At 41.7% G+C, this 18,904-nt stretch overlaps 1 protein-coding gene across 7 annotated transcripts in view; it reads right to left on the reverse strand.

Annotated features, from left to right (window-relative positions):
- The window catches only part of hecw2a (HECT, C2 and WW domain containing E3 ubiquitin protein ligase 2a), a 38,293-nt gene that overhangs the window by 5,749 nt on the left and 13,640 nt on the right, over positions 1–18,904 (reverse strand). For 4 of the 7 annotated variants that reach the window (XR_006825842.1, XM_046055065.1, XM_046055063.1 and 1 more), the window contains exons 6-26: positions 17,950–18,119; positions 17,663–17,802; positions 17,369–17,469; positions 16,418–17,274; positions 13,753–14,044; positions 13,496–13,588; positions 12,522–12,672; positions 12,076–12,182; positions 11,628–11,752; positions 10,815–11,000; positions 10,489–10,623; positions 9,275–9,395; positions 9,078–9,174; positions 8,787–8,870; positions 8,500–8,582; positions 5,245–5,365; positions 4,813–4,926; positions 4,352–4,504; positions 3,668–3,766; positions 1,043–1,172; positions 791–937 (exon numbers count right to left, since the gene is read on the reverse strand). Coding sequence is in view for 6 of the 7 variants with exons in the window: in XM_046055065.1 (XP_045911021.1) it covers positions 791–937; positions 1,043–1,172; positions 3,668–3,766; positions 4,352–4,504; positions 4,813–4,926; positions 5,245–5,365; positions 8,500–8,582; positions 8,787–8,870; positions 9,078–9,174; positions 9,275–9,395; positions 10,489–10,623; positions 10,815–11,000; positions 11,628–11,752; positions 12,076–12,182; positions 12,522–12,672; positions 13,496–13,588; positions 13,753–14,044; positions 16,418–17,274; positions 17,369–17,469; positions 17,663–17,802; positions 17,950–18,119 (3,506 nt within the window). In the remaining variant the exon portion in view is untranslated. The remainder of the gene's footprint in view (positions 1–790; positions 938–1,042; positions 1,173–3,667; positions 3,767–4,351; positions 4,505–4,812; positions 4,927–5,244; positions 5,366–8,499; positions 8,583–8,786; positions 8,871–9,077; positions 9,175–9,274; positions 9,396–10,488; positions 10,624–10,814; positions 11,001–11,627; positions 11,753–12,075; positions 12,183–12,521; positions 12,673–13,495; positions 13,589–13,752; positions 14,045–16,417; positions 17,275–17,368; positions 17,470–17,662; positions 17,803–17,949; positions 18,120–18,904) is intronic. The other 3 variants (XM_046055067.1, XM_046055068.1, XM_046055066.1) reach the window with 3 other exon arrangements.

The raw sequence follows: 18,904 nt of genomic DNA on the forward strand, positions 1-18,904 counted from the left end.
ACGTCCTTAGTAGGAACGTGCCCTCAGATTCATATACAAACTGAGAAGTGCACAAACACTCTGTAAGCAAAGTACATATCACAGTTGTACAGTAATGTATGCCATATATCTTAATGAATCTATTTAATTCTCAAATGTGAATATTGTCTGTTCTCTTAACTCCTCTCTGACAGTAAACTGAATAAATATACTGTTGAAAACATGCTGCTCTTAACTAATTGCCCCTAGTGGGATGAATAAAGTTGACTGAATTGAATTGAATCAAATGAAATATTTAGGTCGGACAAAAGAAGACATTTGAGGACGTCACCTTGGGCTTAGGGAAACACTGATTGACTTTTTTCTATCCAATTTTCTGGACCAAATTTTCTGGTCGGATAATCAATAATGAAAATAAGCACATGAAAATAATCATAAGCTGAAGCCCCAATTTCCACCCACTACATTTCCAAGCTAACTACATATGTCATGATGTAGTTCAGCAAAGTATAATGCTGCTTTGTCATTTGCTGTTTTGGCTTGATCAAAGCCTTTCTAATTGAAATGTATTGTGACACCAGCTGCTCGCTCAAGGCATCGTCATTCACCACTGAAAATTCCAGATGGCAGTCAGAGAATGGGCGGAAGCATGGGTTCTTAAGTTTGTGCTGGTCAAAAACAAAATCTTAAAACCCGAAGCAATGATTCAACCACACTGCGTCAACAATCCTGTCATATTATAGCCATTATGCAACATAAAGAGGGTCTGAAAGCCTCATTAATACCTGTAACACCAATATTAATGATGTACCTCATAGAAGCCTCGGACCAGGCTCTCCGTCTGCTGGGCTACTCCTCTCTCTATACGCCACTTGACCATACGCTCAATGTACTCCTTCTTGTTTTTCTCAGACACAGGGATACCAGCCCCGCCTGGCTTCAGCTCTCTCTCTGTAATCTACACAATCACATGCAGACATTTTAAATACAGCTTTATTATTACATGTCTGCAGTCACAAATTTAACAAATAAGACAACCCGTCTTATGCAATCACACACATACCTGTCCAAAGACCTCCTCATTGACAGTGAAAGTGAGGTCCAGCATGTCTTCGATGTCGTTGTCTTTCATCCACTGCAGGCTCTGGTGGAACTCCTCATCTAGGAACTCCAGGTCACTCAGGTCACATGGGCTGCACGAGCGCAGGTAGAGGTTACACAGAGCTTTCAGAGGGGTCACGGTAGGTATTGATGGGTAGCCCTACTCATAAACCATGGCTGATTGTAAGAGGGGAGGTTAAAGGTTAATTACCTCATGTATACCAGCGTAAAATAGCTTTCCCCAAAGATAGCTAAAGGTAGCAAATAAGCACATGCAGCACGATGCATGTCAAATGTATTATGGATACGGATAAACCATCTCAGTTATGACGGATGTGAGAGGCTTACCGAGTGGTTTTCAGTCCCTTTATTTACAGGCTTATTTCATTGTCACTACATGTTTTAGCTAGGGAGGCCATATATTGCTATTTTCAGAATAGGTTAGGTTACTCAGAAATGCCATCACTTGCTATGTTGGTGACAGGTTTTGTACCAAAGTGCTTCACAATGACGGAAATGTATGTAAACACACACAAGAATAAAGGCATATACTGTATGTGCATGAGTGTGGAAATAAAGCAAGGTTTAAGTAGAATGGTGTAGGGTGTGAGGTTATGAAATATGGCCCGAGACCATGGACAGATTTGTAGACAATTATAACTTAGATCACCACCAACTATAACAGCAAGGTTCTTGGCATGTGGTTGGATGCTGGCGGAAAGGTGCTTGAGGCTCTGGGCAGTAATGATGTCGGGGACCAAAGAGTAGGATTTCTCTTGTCCTCGTTTAACTTAAAGAGGTCATATTATGCTCATTTTCAGGTTCATTATCCTATTTAGAGGTTGTACCAGAACAGGTTTACATGGTTTATTTTCAAAAAACACCATATTTTTTGTCATACTGCACATTGCTGCAGCTCCTCTTTTCACTCTGTGTGTTGAATGCTTCCTTTTAGCTATCGAGTGATACATCTTACCTCTACAAGATCTTTGTTGGGCGTTGCACATGCGCACTTCCTAGTTAAGGACTACAAGCCAATCAGAAGCAGAGTAGGGCGGGTCATGAGAAGCCGGTAAACACGGCTTCGGTTCAGCTGTACATGTTCCCTTAGCAACATGGACTGGAGCAAGAGTTTCAGAGTGGTGAGATAGTCATCATTTTTTAAACTGAGCTCTGCTACATCGCGATAACAACTTAATGTCCATCAACTGCCTGGAGGGTAGCTAATTTTGGAAAGGAGAGGAGATGCAAAAGGCGGACGTCTTGTCACTGTGTGCTGCGTGTTTTTCCACCTGTGTTGTTGAGGGCGTGTCGGACTAGCTGCTTGGCGAGCGTTATGACTTGTGTTTTGCTGTGTCATCACAGGGATCAAAGGGAAAAGGCTGGACTACAAAGAAGCTGTTTTCAGGCAGTTCAGAGCAGAGTTTTCTGTGGGAGATGGTTAACTCCCTATGGGCTGGACTTTGGGCTTTTTGACTTTACATACCTATTACACATTCAAAAAAGGTATATTGATGGGACGTTCTGGGCCTTATTAGTGTCAATTCATGTGCTGATAGTAAAAAAAACAATACATTTTCATAAATTTAACACTTAAAATATTATTATTTTGTTTCTTATGACATGAATATATTTTCATATTTTCCCACCACACACTAGCTAATGGAAATAGGAAGTATAGAGTTGGTATGGAAACAGTGAGTTAGCGGTTTTGCAGCCTTTTTATTCATATTTCTTTACATTTTTGTGAATGTGCACCATGAAAAGTATGGCTTTCGCAGTCACCTGGATTACTATATGAATATTATGTTTTTTATAGGGGCTCAGGAGCAGGTTGCCCACTAATTGGGAGATTGATGGTTCGATCCTCTAGTCTGCATGTCGAAGTGTCCTTGGGCAAGATACTGAACCCCAAATGGCTCATGATGGCTGTGGTGTGTGAGTGTGTGTGAATGTTAATTTCTGTTTCTGATGAGCAGTTGGCACCTTGGCCTCTGCCATCTATGTGTGAAAGTGACTTAACGCTTGTGCAGACTACACGACTTTCAGCGTCGGCCAACGGCCGTGCCGTTCACACTACACAACTTGCTGTCTTGTCACGGGAGTCTGAAGTCGTTGTGGCGTTCACACTACGTGACTGATCGGTGACAGGGGGTCACACACAGTACAGGAGCTGACAGCGGCTTTGTCACCTGACAGCTGGTAAAAATATAAAAAAATAAAAAAATATTTTATGTCTTTAGAAACTTCTGTATGTGGTTTAATTGGAATAAAAACACTTATTTGTTTGATAAATGCTTGTCTGCACAGTAATGATAGAGCCAAGAAAGGAAGTGTTGCTGAACAGGTTAAGAACCCTTATTACATAAACGTCTGTCTTCAGTGCAGACATTTGGTAGGGTTTTAGGTTATTTGGACACACTATTAATAAGGATGTTGCTCCTGCTGACAGGAAACCCAGCCAGCTGCTGGCTGAGACGCTCTGACTAAAAACAATCACATTCTCAGCACGGTCTGAGGGGGATCTGACTGGAAGTGCTGGTGTCCTGCAGACTGGTGTGGAATCGGGAGAGGCAGAGGGACTTACATACGAAGAAGCCCCTTGTAGAAGGGTCGGGTAAAGAAGGCATCCAGCAGGTACTGATGGACAAGAGCCAGGCCGAGGATACGCCCACTGAAGCGAAACCTAGACACAGCACCAAAAATACAGGTGAATACAGGCACCAGGACCAGAACTGGAAGAATAGACCCCACAAAACAGAGGATGCAGCAGATGGTGACATTGTTCATGACAATAAATAAACTCCCCTCAGATTTACTGTGAAAACACTGCATTGAGTCAGAATAGTGCTGAAGCCTGTAGTACAGAGACCATCTGAGACACTTCTCTATCCATCTTTCTTGAGAACTTCAGAAAGATTGTCTCTACAGGAACGAGTATTATCTTGTCATTCTTCATTTTGAAGTGCCACTAAGCTTGGCCCGCGTGACAAACAAACCCCTGAAGACTTGAGTTTATGTTGCTACATCTGCTATCTTCTTCATCCAGCCAATGATGTGCTGAATTTCCTGTCAAGTTTCTGCCCATCCATTCATCAGTCTGATCATCCATCCATCCAATCACTGTCACTCAGGCAGACTTCTATTTTAGGATCAACACACAGCAGTCAGAGCAGACAAGCGTCCCTTTACAGTCAGCTCAGCAGCAAACTTACGTTCGACAGACTGATACTGTAGATGCACTACACAGATAAATATATGAAAAGCTCACCATTCATGGTGGTTGTCTACAAAGGCAGACATGGGGCTGATCTGGACAGTATATGTGTCATTGGCTGAATATTCAAACAGGCCGTAGTATGGGTTGAACAGTTCTCTGGACACCAGGAAGAAAAACTCTCTGGATGGCCCACTGTAGTCCAACCTGCAATCATCACACGTTATGCATGTGTTATACATGTCATTAGGAAAACTGAATCAGTGAATGTTCTCTTCTGCAGCTACTCAGCAATCACAGAAAGCACTTAAAGGAACAATGTCTAGGGTATATATTGGATTCTGCTATAGACAACCGTCTAAGCCAAATCTAGAGAACTGGTGGCTCAAGAAAAGAATGAATGCTCAGCAAAACACCCCTGGATCCTTTACAGTTAGCAAATACATACATTTCACACTTGAAGTGTCTAAAGCATGATGTGGAAATGAACTGGGAATGAAATGGGGCTTTCTCACCCATCCTCGCCCACAAAGCTGACGTAAAGTTTACTCCTCTGTAGGTCTTTACGGGAGTAACACATGATTTGGTTAAAGGCGTCCTCCAGAAGGTGGTCCCTGCGTATGATGAGCCTGGGAGCACACACACACACACACACACACACACACACACACACACACACACACAAATTGTTATTATTACACATTTGATGCTGTAGTGAGCATTTACAGCAGCTGGACAGTGAGTGTGGGACTGAGACAAAATAAACAACGTGTGTGTTCATGATAACGGAGGATCCATAGACAGTGTGGCTTATATGTTTTTAATTGTTGTTAGACAACATTGGAGCTCCATGGCGCTCCAAAGAGGAAGAAGAGACATCAGGCCATCTTCAGTGCTATCACACAATTTATACATACATCTCTTTCAATTGTAGGGTTTAAACCTACTTGACTTTTCCTGGTCCCTGTCCATAACCCTTGGTCTCCAGCTTTCGATAAAAGTTCCTCAGTTTAGCCTCAAAATCTCGCTTATAGGGAGCAGGAGCGCGGGCATTGGCTCGCTGGGTGCCTGGGATTTAAATGAGAGAGAGAGAGAGAGAGAGAAGGGAGAGAGAGAAAGAAAGACAGGAAGAAAGAAAACGGCTGAGAAAATGGGCAATGAAAGTCAGGCGTCAGGCACAACAGAATGGTAAACTGAAAAAAATAAAAGGGGGACAAAGATGGGTAAATAATGGAAAACAGAAACAGGGACATTGAGATAAGTGTAATTTTAATGATCCCAAGCTAAAATTGTCTAAAGCCTAAATTGGCCAGGAAGAATCAGAATGTGAGAATCGGAATTACTATTTGCAGGTTAACAGTTTAAGATTAGAGGTAGACAGCAGTAGATAAACACTGACAGATGTGTGTGTTTGCGTGTGTGTCAGCTCCTGTACATCCCACTTAAAGACACATCTAACCCTCAGTAACTAATTATTCTATTGTTCTATAATTAGTTTCTATTCGTTTTGGTTTAATTTGAAAATGATATGGCTACTTGATATGCTCATATATTAATTAGGCCAACTGGCTGTGGTTTATTGTAGTAATTGAAATGATAATCAACAGAGATGAGTTTGTTGTACATTTGATCACTGATTTATCACTTCATTTGTTTTTTTGTTCAGATTAATATGAAAATAATTATTTAGTTTTTTATAAAAAAATGTATATGGCCTTGAGGGGAATAAAGGACTAAGCGTGTATGTATGTAGAGGTTGAGGGGAGGGAGTTAACAGGGAATGCGAGTGTACATTTAAAGTATGTCTTAGTTTTAGATCTAGATCTAGTTTCAGCTCATGGTTAAACATCCGCGATGTCAAAAGTATTTTTAACACATTGTTGCCTTGTTTTATCTGTTGCCCACACCCCACAACTAGATCTAGAATTTTTAACTCATCCTCTGCTGTTAAATTAAATACTGCCTTCGACATTCCCACGAGTTTCTCTAGAGCACTGCTCTCTGCATCTGAGCAGCTGAATAATTTTAATAATACATGTTCCTCCATCTTAGGTGACATTGCTCTCTTCAAAACCAAAACAATCGCGTCACCTCTCAATGCCCAAAGCCCTGGATAAATGAAAATATTATTATATAATCATCTAAACTCACAGTTCAGCTGGTTTGCTTCTCAGGTCTCTTCTTAAGACCTTTAATGCAGAAGTTAGAAATTCTAGAGCTTCATATTTTGCTTCTTTAATTGATATTAATCAGTCAAATCCAAGACTTTTGATTAACATTGTGAGCCGTGTCACTGATCCTCTCCCGGGCCAGATATTAGATGCCACCCCTGAGAAATATGAAGAAATTCTTTCCTTATTTACTCAAATTGAAGTTTCATTTCTCTCCCAGATTCTCCAGTTACTGTTAGAAGCCCTGTGCAGTCTTCCTTGGCTCATTTAATCCAATCTCTCCATCTCCACAAACTGATGTGTTAATGAAAATAAAACTCTCAGCTTTCCTTTAGATATTCTACCTGTAACATTTCTAAAGTTTGTTTTTAACAAAGTGTCCCCTTTTCTTTAGCAAAAAGCTGCTCTTGTTCAACCACTTTTAAACGGGCCTTCTCTTGATTCCTTTCATCTTAACCATTTAAGGCCTATTTCTAAACTCCCTCTTTTAGCCTTGGTTTTAGCAAAGGTTGTAACAGATCAACTGCTAGCTTTTCATAATAACAATATCTTCAATTCCAATCTGGCTTTAGAAATAAGCATAATACTGAAACTGCGCTTCTCACGGTCTTAAATAACTTATTACTAGCAGATGATGCTGACCATAAATCCATTCTTGTTCCCACAGCATTTGACACAATGACTCTTGGACCGTCTTGCAACTAGACCATTTTTTTCTGCCAAAAATCTGGAAACAGTATTTTATGCCTTCATAACTAGTAAGTTAGATTACTGTAATTACATGCTCTCTGGTATCTGTAATAATAATATTAATTATGGTGGTGAAAACTGGTCTGCATGGCTGTCGTCCCAGAAGGAAGCCTCTTCTAAAGATGATGCACAAGAAAGCCCGCAAACTGTTTGCTGAGGACAGAGCAGACTAAGGACATGGATTACTGGAACCGTGTCCTGTGGTCTGATGAGACCAAGATAAACTTATTTGGTTCAAATGCTGTCAAGTGTGTGTGGCAGCAACCAGGTGAGGAGCACAAAGACAAGTGTGTCCTGCCTGCAGTCAAGAGAGGTACTTGTGAGATACTGTAACTCACAAATAGCAGCAAGTGAAATGCATTATTTTTTGAGGTGAACCATAGAGGATGCTAACACTGTGGTCAATTCTGGATGTAATGAATGCGGCAGAGAACGTGAGTGATGGGCGGAGACGGGCAATGTTTGTGAGGTGAAAGAAGACAGTCCTGGTGATATGGTTGATGAGGTGTTCAAAAGTGAGGTTGTGAGGTTCAGTAAGAAATCCCTCTCCTGTCTCATCCAAAACTCTGCTGCAAAGGATTTTGACTCGAACAAAGAAACACAATCACGTCACACCGCTCCTAGCGTGCTTTTAGAATAAATTTCAAGTTACTGTTGATTACTTACAAAGTTCTAAGAGGCTGAGATCCAGGTTATTTGCAAATCTTTTAGTGCCCTATGCCACTTCCCGCTCCCTGAGAACCTCGGATGTGTCATTCCTAGGTCCAGATTTATACTCAAAGGTGACAGAGAATTTGCAGTTAGGGCTCTGAGACTGAGATCAGGGCTATCTCGTCTTTTAAATCACTTTTTAAAATAGGGGGTTTCTGCTTGTGAGCCCTGGAGGTGAAGTTCTCTCTCGTGCATTTTATTTTATTTTACTCTTTTTGTGTTTTATAATGTGGTAAGTTTTATGGCTTTTAGTTTGTTTTTTTGTTTTAAATATACTGTTTTTATTATAAGGCACTTTGTAACTGTGTTTTGAAAGGTAATATAAATTTAAAAAAATGATTAGTATTAATAGTATTATTGTGAGTGAATTAATATTTTATGTAAGTCTGACATCCACCTATGTTACATATGAAGGTGTTATGAAATTGCTCCTTTTTTGTTAGACAATGTAAACCAAACCTCATGGTGGAAGACATGAAGTGTAATAAAAAGATAAGAATTTAATAAACATAAACAAACAAACTTGGTGCAGTTGTGGTGATGCAGACACAGAATGAGATGGAGACTTACCAGGGGAGCTCTGAGGAGACGAGAGGCAGTAAGTTTGGTGGAGTAATGGTGGTACATATGACATCACCTCCTCCTCAAATAAGCTGGAGACAAGAGAGAGGTTCTCACACAGAGCACAGCCAGGAAGGAACAGACATACAACACTATAGAAACCAGACTTTTTAAAACATAGGTGGATAAAATGGGAATTCGTCTTGTATTCCTGGAAGCCAATAGGTCATAATTTTCACAAGTGACCATTAATCAGTCCCCAACCCCTTCACACAAACACATGCAGTGGGACTTACCTCAGCAGCATGACGAGGTCAGCGTCGCTAGAGAGACGAGCCAGCCCACTGACACCCTCACTGCGTATAAACTGCACCTTCTCCCTGCGCGCACACACACGCACACACACACACGTCAGGAGGTTAACTGACACAATCCATTGGGATTAAAGGTTAACTGTGTGTTCAGGATGACTGATGTTGATGATGATAACGCAGTGGGCTGGAGAGGAAGAGAGAGAGGGAGAGAAAAGGAAAGCAATGAAAGACAGAAGGAGGAAGGGAGAGGAAAAGAGGGAGTGAGAGACATACTTGAGCGAGTGGTTTCTGGCGAGCTCGGGTTGCCTTTCCTGCAGGATCTCAAAGATGTTGGGTTGCCGTAGAAACGCCACGATCTTGTCATTGTAGGCTGGAGAAAGTGAGGAATATGCATTTATATCTGAGTCTTGTGTGTGTTTGCACTTTATGCTTGTATCTTTGCATGTGTACATAGATCCTGCCTGACTCACCCACAGGCACCACATCTTGGTACTGACTTCGACTGGAGCCGCTGAAGGTGCTGGAAGGGCGTGGCATCACGGGCGGGTTGGTTTGGCGAGAGTCATCTACTACCTGTGAAAAAAGGAAGCACTACAGTTCAGGTCGCATCCTAGTTCTCAGACCGATCCACCTGCTAGTGACCAGCCAACACTGACCTCTGCTCTGAACCTCTGGACATCAGTCAGCTCTGCATGTTCTCGTCCATGAACTACTAATCTTATTTCTTATATTTCTTTTTGAATAGAATACCACATACATAGATTTACAATCTCCCAAGCTGCCATATATTATACTATTGTATAAAAATAATTGCAGAGATTTGAATTTTTGAAAAATAGGTATTTGATCGTGATGAAAATGTAATCAGCCCAGCATTTAAGATTTAAGATGGCTGCGAAAAAATGCATTCACTATGTATTAAAGAAAGCCAAACCCAGAAGACTAACTGAAAGTAATCTATATAATAACAGTTTTACTAAAATTACTAATTTTCTGTATTAAAAGTTGTATTTTTCTACGTTTATTTTCTTAGATATCAGATATTCCAGAAAGCATTTGAATGCATTAGTGAGGAAGATTTATTTTTAAGTAATCCCTGCTGCATGAGCATGCAAAGCACAGATTCTTCCTAACAGGAGACCTATCCAAAATCTATTATCTTAACCAGATAATTGAACCCAATAATGCTGCGGATTCTATGGATTTAAGAGGCAACAACAGCCATTTATCATCTTCACTATGGCCCCTAGTGTTTATATTAATCATACTAAGGTATCACTACTAATATAACAGTCACTGAATGATGCTTATCATTCCTACATAAAGTAGAGGTCTGGAAGAGATGAGTGGAAACAAGACAGGAGTGATGATGAACATAAGAAGGATCCATTATTTGATATAGTGTGTCTATGAAGATTGTCATTAATTCCAGTGATACAGCAAGATCTCTTTGAGTTTTGAAATTAAGTGATGTGTCACTGCACTAAAGGATTGTGTCAAATATCAAAATAGGTAAAATGAACTTCAGTGAACTTTCTACTTTCTACCACTGACTTGACTTGCAAATTCCCTGCCTGTGTCCACCATGCAGATACTCACTAAGCATATATAAACATTGCAGTATTTCTGCTAGTCTTAAGTTGACTCCAGGTGACAAGTGGCGCAGTGGCGGCTAGTCTCTCACCTCCCCAGCACTGTGGCTGCGTTGGCGGCTCAGGTGCTGGCGGTGGGCCAGCAGCCCGGTGGAGCGAGAACTCTGGAGGGGCAGCCGTGGGTCAATGAAGGTCGTGGAGCGACAGTTGTGGTCAACAAAGAAGGGCTGAGGATTGAGAAGCACAGTCATGCATGAATAAACTTCACTATTTGTTCATACACTGAAAAGAAGGATTACTGAAAGACTGCTGAGAGACTACCGGGACTACTGAGCAAAGATTACAATTAATATGATATGACCTTCAAGGTTGGAGTAATCTCAGGTCAAAAGCCAAAGGTTATGGGTCACACACACACCTTCCCAGTATGGTCATGCTTCATCTCCCAGCCCCGGGGAAGCTCCAGCTGCTTGTTGGAGAACATGTTGAGGAAGGTGACGAGGTCGCGGTTATGCTGGTAGCGCTCAAAGTAATGAGCGTCCCGACGCACCTTACTGATCATGTGCTTCAGACAGGTGTTGCTTGTAAACATGCGGTAGGCACTCTGGGCAGAGAGGGCAGAGAGGTGAGGTCAACAGAGAGGGACAGGAGGCGGACAAGGGAACAGCTTTTGGGTCATTTTCAGTTCATTCACTCAAGATGGAGGACAATGTGGATAATGACTGAATTAAGAATTATTTACATTTTATTGTCTTACATGATTAGTGCAGGATGAGTCATTTACAATGATAAAACAAAGAGATGCAAGTACATCTTTGAGATACTTGAGATCGTTTGTAACTAATACTATTTTTGTAAAATGAAAAATGCTACTAAATAATGATAGCCATCATTGAGCATTGCTTATGACCAACAGGTCAACTAATTTAGCACCGTATGGGACAACTACGAAACAACAACACTGGGTCATACCCGCTACATTGCAGTACTGTGCTGAAAAGTCGAGCTGTGTGGTGAACTGATACTGTGGCTCATTCAGGCTGCAGTCACTATATCTGAGTCCTGTGACTGTGATGTGTACTCACAAATTAATTCAGCCAAAATGCTGAGTCTGCAAAAGTATTTGCATTTGAGTTTCATTATACAGTGTGTCTGCTTGTATGTAGACAGATCTATGTAAAAGGAGTACAGGGTGAAAGATGACAGAGGAGGTGAAGCATGTTAGACTGACAGGGTTAGAATGCAGCACGGTGAAGAAGTCTGGGCTGCACAGGAACTTGGCGCTGGGTGACTGCAGCAGCAGGGAGAGACGCGAGCGACCACTGGAGTGAACGACTGCACTTTCTCGTCGGTATTCTGCAACAAAATTAATGCACACTAGTTAAACCTTGAGACAGGGAGACACTACCGAAGGCAGCTTATTTCATGAACGAGACATTTCAAAATGACATATCCATCAGTGTCAGGAGTATAAAAACAAACATCTCCACAGGCTACTGCTATTCTGAGACCTTTGTGTGTAAAATAATATACTCATGGCTTACCGTAGTATTTCAAGAGATGAATCATTTTCAAGAGGTGAGTCATTTAATTGAGAACATATTTATCTTCAGTTTAGTAAATTAAACCTCAAATGCTTCTATTTTTGTGTTTTCTGTAATAGGTCTATTGAAACTAACCAGAAATGTTGTGAGGCATCAGGTCACTTTCTGGTTCAGGAAGCAGGTCAACAGAGGCTTCCTCTGACCGATCAGTGTTGGTTATGGTCCTCCTGATGCTTTGATACCTGTGATTGAGAGTAATGATGAAGTTACTGTAGTAAAAGTATAGTTTTCTACTATTTTAGCAAAGAATGTAGTCTCTTGAATAGAAATTAAGAGGGGTGAATACGAAATTTGCCTATATTTCTCTGCTGAAAGTCTTTGTATTCCTTTATTTTATTCAAAGTTACATTAGTTCAAAAACCTGAAGATGAAAAGAACTACTAACAACTGATGATGGTAACCCTTGGTTTAGTGAGATATTGAATAAATACCTATACCTTATAAATAATAAATAAATAATGGTATTTACTAATAGAAAAAAACGATGGTTATTGCAATACATTTCTTTTTACAAAGCCCACCTGCGGTTGAGTTGCTCCATCTGCTGAATGGAGTTGGAGCGGGTCAGGCCCTGTGGGGCAGGAGGTCCAGTAGGACGCTGCCATGTGGTGGTTCTGTTCACATGGTCCACAAAGAAGATCCTCCCGTGGCTGTCGATCCGGGCCTCCCAGTCTGAGAGGCAATTAATAATTGATATACAGTAGGTGTGGAATGCCTCAGGGGAACATAATGGAAAAATAAATGCTAGCCAAAAATGAATGACAGATGATGATACCAACAACTAAATCTAAAGTATGCTCTGGGAGGCAAAATGAGAATGCTAACATGCTGATGTTTGGCAGGTATAATGTTTACCATGTTCATCGTGTTTTTAGTGTGTTAGCATGCTAACATTTGCTAATTAGCACTAAACACAAAATACAGCTGAGGCTGATGGGAATGTCATTACCTTTTCGGGTATTAAGTCATAATCCCAAGTATTACATCTGTACCAAACTTCAATGCAATCCATCAAATCGTTCAATTTCATTCAAAACCGAACCCATCAACTTAATGGTGGCGCTACATGAAAAGTCATGGGGATCACCAAACATGTATGGTTTGGTCTTTGGTTCCACGAATGAAACATTTCCGGCAATTATCAAGATTTTAGTGTGGAGTCAGTGGACCGACCTACTGACTGACATTGGCATCCCCAAAGTCCAGCTAGTGTGGCAACAAGAAATGCAAAACTTCAGATAATTTTATCGACATCCTTGTTGTAGCCATTTCTCAATATAGGGAGAGATTTTGCTGTGTTAAGGTCAATAGTCATTCTTCGGGTCATTTGGGATTAATTTGTGGTCCAAGAATTGTAGTTTTACTCAGGATCAATCAGCAGGTCATGGACACACAAACACAGATGCATAAACACAAAGACACGTTGCTACACACAGGCGGTGACATACAGATATGACAGACAAACAATACGGTGCATGCAGACACACACACTCACTGGGAGGTAGAGGTTCGTCCACACGTTGGTATCTGTGGATGTCATGACGCACAGAAGGAAGTGAACGTACAGGATGGCCGTTGACGTGAGTACCTGATCAGAGAAAACAGGCAGAAGGAATTTGTCTTAACATGGAGACAATGATAAACAGTAAAATCCGTCCAGAACGCAAACTGAGTAATTTCAAAAATGCATTTCTTCGGAATTCTAAAATGTACTCTGCAAAAGTGAAAGCTGACTTGTTTAAAGCTGGGTACCTTCCTCTCCATCTGTTTCTGTGGTGACTTGGTCTGAATCAACAGAATCAGCCTCCTTGTGTGGCTTTGTCCCCTCCCCTTCCTGTTCTTCAGCCACGCCCCCCGCAGCCTGCAGGCTCAGCCTCCTCACACTGATCCCCTCTTGCACGCCGGCTGGGGGAACTCCTCCTTCTGCCTCAGTGATAACGGCTTGCCCACCCCCTTCATCGTCTACAGCTTGATTTGTCGGTGGGGTGCGGGAAACCACATCTCCCCCAGGATCTATGGCCGTCTCTGCTCCCTCCTCTGCTTCCTACAAAATAAAAAAAACTACTGTAAACTAGTGTAAAGAGTGGACAAAATGATCTATAAAAAATCAAATCAGCCTCACTGACAGGGTTTTATAGTGAAGTAGGTAAATCACATATACAGTACATTGATATGTGTCGTGGAAATTATATTCCTGGTGAGGGGCTGGGCAAATAATTGAGTTACCACAAACCGTTGTCTTTGAAGAATTTATTTAACAAAAGAGAATAAACAGAGAAGTACTACAACACAAATCAGCTGGACCAGAGGTTCTGTCTCCTAAGACAGTCACTAACGTCTGGCCCGAGCAAAGGGATGTATCATGATTTACACAGTCTAGGTTTCTATGTTTCGGGGAACAGAGATCCTCTCTCGGCCTTGAATGAACATTCCAGGAGAGGAGAGGAACAACAAGAGGGGGAGTACACCAAAACAATCTCACAGCTCTGACCTAAACCCTAGTAAATGTGGACAGACTAACATAAGAAGTATAGGAGAGGAAAGGTTAAGGATAAAACACAATACATAATAATAATAATAGTAAAAGAACATACATAAAAGATTAAATGTAAGAGGATACAATTTTCTGCCATAACAATATGCAAGACATTCACCACCCAAATGGCAGCTCTAACATGAGGCACCTTTGGTTCCATCACCAAGGCAACAAAAAAAAGCTGAGAAACATGTTCATCAAGTTTGTGCAAACGCATTGGTGCGTAGGCGCATGAGCTAAAAGGAAACAATCATCGAAAAGTTGTCCAAAAAGTAGAAACAGATAACTGGTTCCCACTCACAACACACAAAACTATCTCCAACTAACTGATCGCTTGAGAATATGCATTTAACACCCTATATTAAAGGTGTAATGGTGGTGTTACATGTAGTAAGGTGGTGTTGCATTATGGCGCAATGTCGCATGAAAACAGTTAGGACTAGAACCTATGTGTGCACTGTGGGGACAGTAATGACACTCTGCCACAGCAGAGTGGACTGTGGTGTTTACTAGCTTACTTTTTAGAGCTTAATAGATAAGGGATTTTTGAGGTTGATACCGAAACTGATTTTAAAGGGGGAAAAAATCACAGATTACTGATATGGTTTAGTGTAGCTATGAAGCTAGCTATGAGACTCATGTTACCGCCTTGTTCCAATGGATTGATCTCCAATCAGAAACACTTTTTACTTGCTTATCAAAAAATGTCAGCAATATTTCACTGCTAATGTATAACATTAACAAGTAAGATAATCTTGTCACAGAGAGTAAAAGACTCACTGAACAGACTCAGTCCATCACTGTACTGTTCTCCACTGAACTGCAAAATGACTGGGAAGAGATGCTCTGATGCTTACCTTGCAACCTGCTGCGTTACTGACTCTACTGACAAATCATAGGTGGCTAGCTACCTCGCTAACTAAGCAAACAGATGTGAGATCATGAGTGACATGGCGGTTGTCAGGGACAGGGTTAACGTTATATTACTTATATTGAGAAGGGGAAATGATGGGGTCATTGTTTATTATATTTTCCAGTATGTATTTCTGCACCACGCTGACTGAGAGAATAAGTCAAAGTGCGCTCTGCTGAACAAACTACGTGATGACACCTTTTCTAAATCACCCCAAGCATCGTTTTCTGTGTTATGTTATTTTTTCAATTTGGTGCATATCAGAAAACATACATGCCAATAGCGATATATCTGTGATAGCATAACATAACATAACAGCTGGCAGTGTTGCCGGTGATGAACTCACAACTGCCTTGTTGGTCTTTGCTATTTATTAGAGACCAATTCGAATTTTCAAGCCAATTTTTTAAAGATCTGACCTGCTAATTCCGATTTCGCATTTGTGAAAATTTGACCAGCACAGAATCATATGTGAGGCTGATCAGCCTGGTCACCTGTCATGGCATCAATTAAGAGTAGTTAACTAAGAAGTGAAAAATGGTCTACAGGGCACCTTTAACAAACACTGATTATATCACAACTTGCTAAATTTGCTAATAAATAAAACATGTTAAAATATCCATTTATATGTAATCTGTGTGTGAAATATATCTATTCGCAATTAACACTACAATACAGACAATAGCGCTGAACAATAGGTTCAGTTTAGTGACTAGTAAAATGCCGGAAAATTAATCAACAACTATTTTGATAATTGATCATTTAAGTCACTTATCAAGCATAAGCATTCTCAAATGTGATAGTTGGCTACTTTTCTCTGTTTGTTAATCATTGTAAATCATTATTATCGATTAATCAGAAAAACAATCCTTAGTTGCAGCTCTAATAGGGACCATTGTGGTTTTGTAGTAATACATATACAGAAAGTTGAATCTTGGGTTGTGACCATAAAAAGATAATGAACTCACCACAGCAGTAGTCAACGTTATTGGACAGCTCTCTGATGACGAGAATACTGTCTGTGGGGCTGTTGCCATGGAGCAGGTGTCAATCTCTGAGGAGGGGTCCTCACCTAGGCCCCTTTCTTCCTCATGCACTTCACCCTCTGGCATAGTGTTATGGGACACAGCCTCTGTGAAAGGAGCCTCCTCCACTTCAGAGAAGACGTCTGGCTCCAAAACATCCTCCATGTCCAGACTTGCCCCCATTTCTAGGGCCATCTCTGCATCAGGGGGCACATCGTCTGTCGCACCACCTGCACCCTCGGGCGACTCCTCCACCACAGAGGGCTCCAGCTGCTCAGGCTCCTGCTGGAGCTCAGGAAAAGGGTCGTCTTCATCGGGGCAGCTGACATCTGGAGGTTCTCCATTCATCAGCAGCGGTGACAGCGGCACCGGAGTGATGTCATTGGCCCCGGATCTCTCCTCGTCCTCGTCTGAATCAATGTGCAACATGGCACTGAGCCTTGTGTGTGTGGGGAAGCTAGAACGCAGTTTAGGTGAGGCCGCACCCAGGGGTCTTTCACCAGGGCCTTTGGGGGCCTCAATAGCATCCAGGCCTTCAATGAGTGACCTCTGGAGCATTTCATGGCTTGACAAGCTTTCGGGCTCCACAAATCTACCCTGGGCTCCAACAACAGGCAGCTCCTTTTCTGGGAAGGCTGTGGCCCCACCTTCCCACATGCTTTGGGAGCCCTGGGAGCCGGTAGGAGAAGGGCCTGCCGAGATCACTCCCGGAAGATGATGGGGCAGGTCCTCATCATCGGATGGAGTCCCTGGAGCTCCATTCAATGATGACATGCCAATGATAGACTCGGGAGAGGCCCCTACAGCAGGCAGAACGGGTTGAATTTCCATGTTTAGAAAGACAAATTTAGAGAAAATACATAGTGTCAAAATACAATTTAAAGGCAGATTTACCATCAGGCCCAGTCGAGGTGAGCTCCACTTTAAACTGCAACTGGCCGCTTACATGTTCAGTGGGTAGGCGCCGACACAGGGAGAAACTCACAGGCTGGACTCTAGACAGCCAAACAAAGAGAAAAACAGATCCTAACACCATGATATCTGTGACGGTGCCCGCATCAAATATGAGTAATTAAGCGGGAAATAAAATATATCCTTCTGACTAAACTGAAGCTGTAGCTGTCTGGTGTTACATACAGGTATATGTCTGTGTGTAATTCTGTGAGTGTCTGTATATTTTCCACCTACCCGGGTATTTTTTCAATAAGCCTCTGCACAGGGATAGTGAGCTGACCAAGGAAGCGTTTGATGATCGGTCGACTTTTCGCAAACTTGTCCTTTACTTCGATGTACAGGATGTCTGTCATTAGAGCTACAAACGTGTATTTCTGCAGAGAGGAAAAACATGCAGTCAATACATTCTCAGTTGTGTACTGACAATACATTGTTTGAAGGAGAATGTGTGTGGATATGTCCTCCGAGTGCTGATGCTCAGTGAAGTATTGTAGTGTAGTGTATAAAAGCCTAAACGTCACCTCTCCGTGCCAGACGGGGTTGGTGGTGTTAGCGATGATGGCTGATCGGCGTTCTTGTCCGTGGTGGCTGAAAATGGGGAAGACGCTTCTCTTCCCCGGGTGGATGGACATCTTCAGGTACGGGTCCGGATTGAAAAACATGCCCTTCTTCAGGCCAGTGGCACGCAGATCTGCAACAAAGCGTGTGAAGAAGAGAGGGTTAAATACTAGGAGAACTAAAAGACTAATGCTCTTTTCTCTGCGAACAAGATTTAAAGTCTACAGACGTGCTGGCAACTCTGTCTGGCTGCACTTAGTTTCAGCCATGCTTGGATGTAAATGTTAATGGTCAGTCATTACAATTCATCAGGTAGGGATCACTGATGTCTTTGCCAAATTTCCTGGCCGTCCATCCAATATTTATTGAGACATTTCATTCTCATCATCTGCACATCCTCTGGGAACCATAAATATTTTAACCCAACTTTGTTGCAATCTCTCAGTCTGGACCACCATGGTGGACCAGATGACAGACTGACATTGCCATCTCTAGAGCCATGCTAAACCATTTTCAAGTTGCTATTTAGTACGAAACAGCTGGATGGATAATGACAAACAGAAGAAACCACTGTGGTTGAGAAGATCTCTATTGTCATGTCATGCCATTTTATTTCCCTATCCCCAACCTAACGCAACCCGAGTCTATTAACACAAAATCGGGGATCACCCATCACATTGGCCAATAACTCCCAAAACTATCCCTAACTGCACCAGAGCACTCCCAGTGCATAAACCTCTTCCTGGTTTATTATATTTTCATCTGGAAAAAGGGTAACTTGGGTCGCAGCAGGGCAAAACAGCTAAAAGCCATTCCTGATGCAATGCATAATTAAAACAAGCTGTACACGTACATACCGGTCTTTTACTGTAAACTTATTTTAAAAAATCCTGATACATACTGACATATGTAGAAAAC

This window comes from Micropterus dolomieu, linkage group LG07 (assembly GCF_021292245.1).
Source record: "Micropterus dolomieu isolate WLL.071019.BEF.003 ecotype Adirondacks linkage group LG07, ASM2129224v1, whole genome shotgun sequence".
Taxonomy (NCBI): domain Eukaryota; kingdom Metazoa; phylum Chordata; class Actinopteri; order Centrarchiformes; family Centrarchidae; genus Micropterus; species Micropterus dolomieu.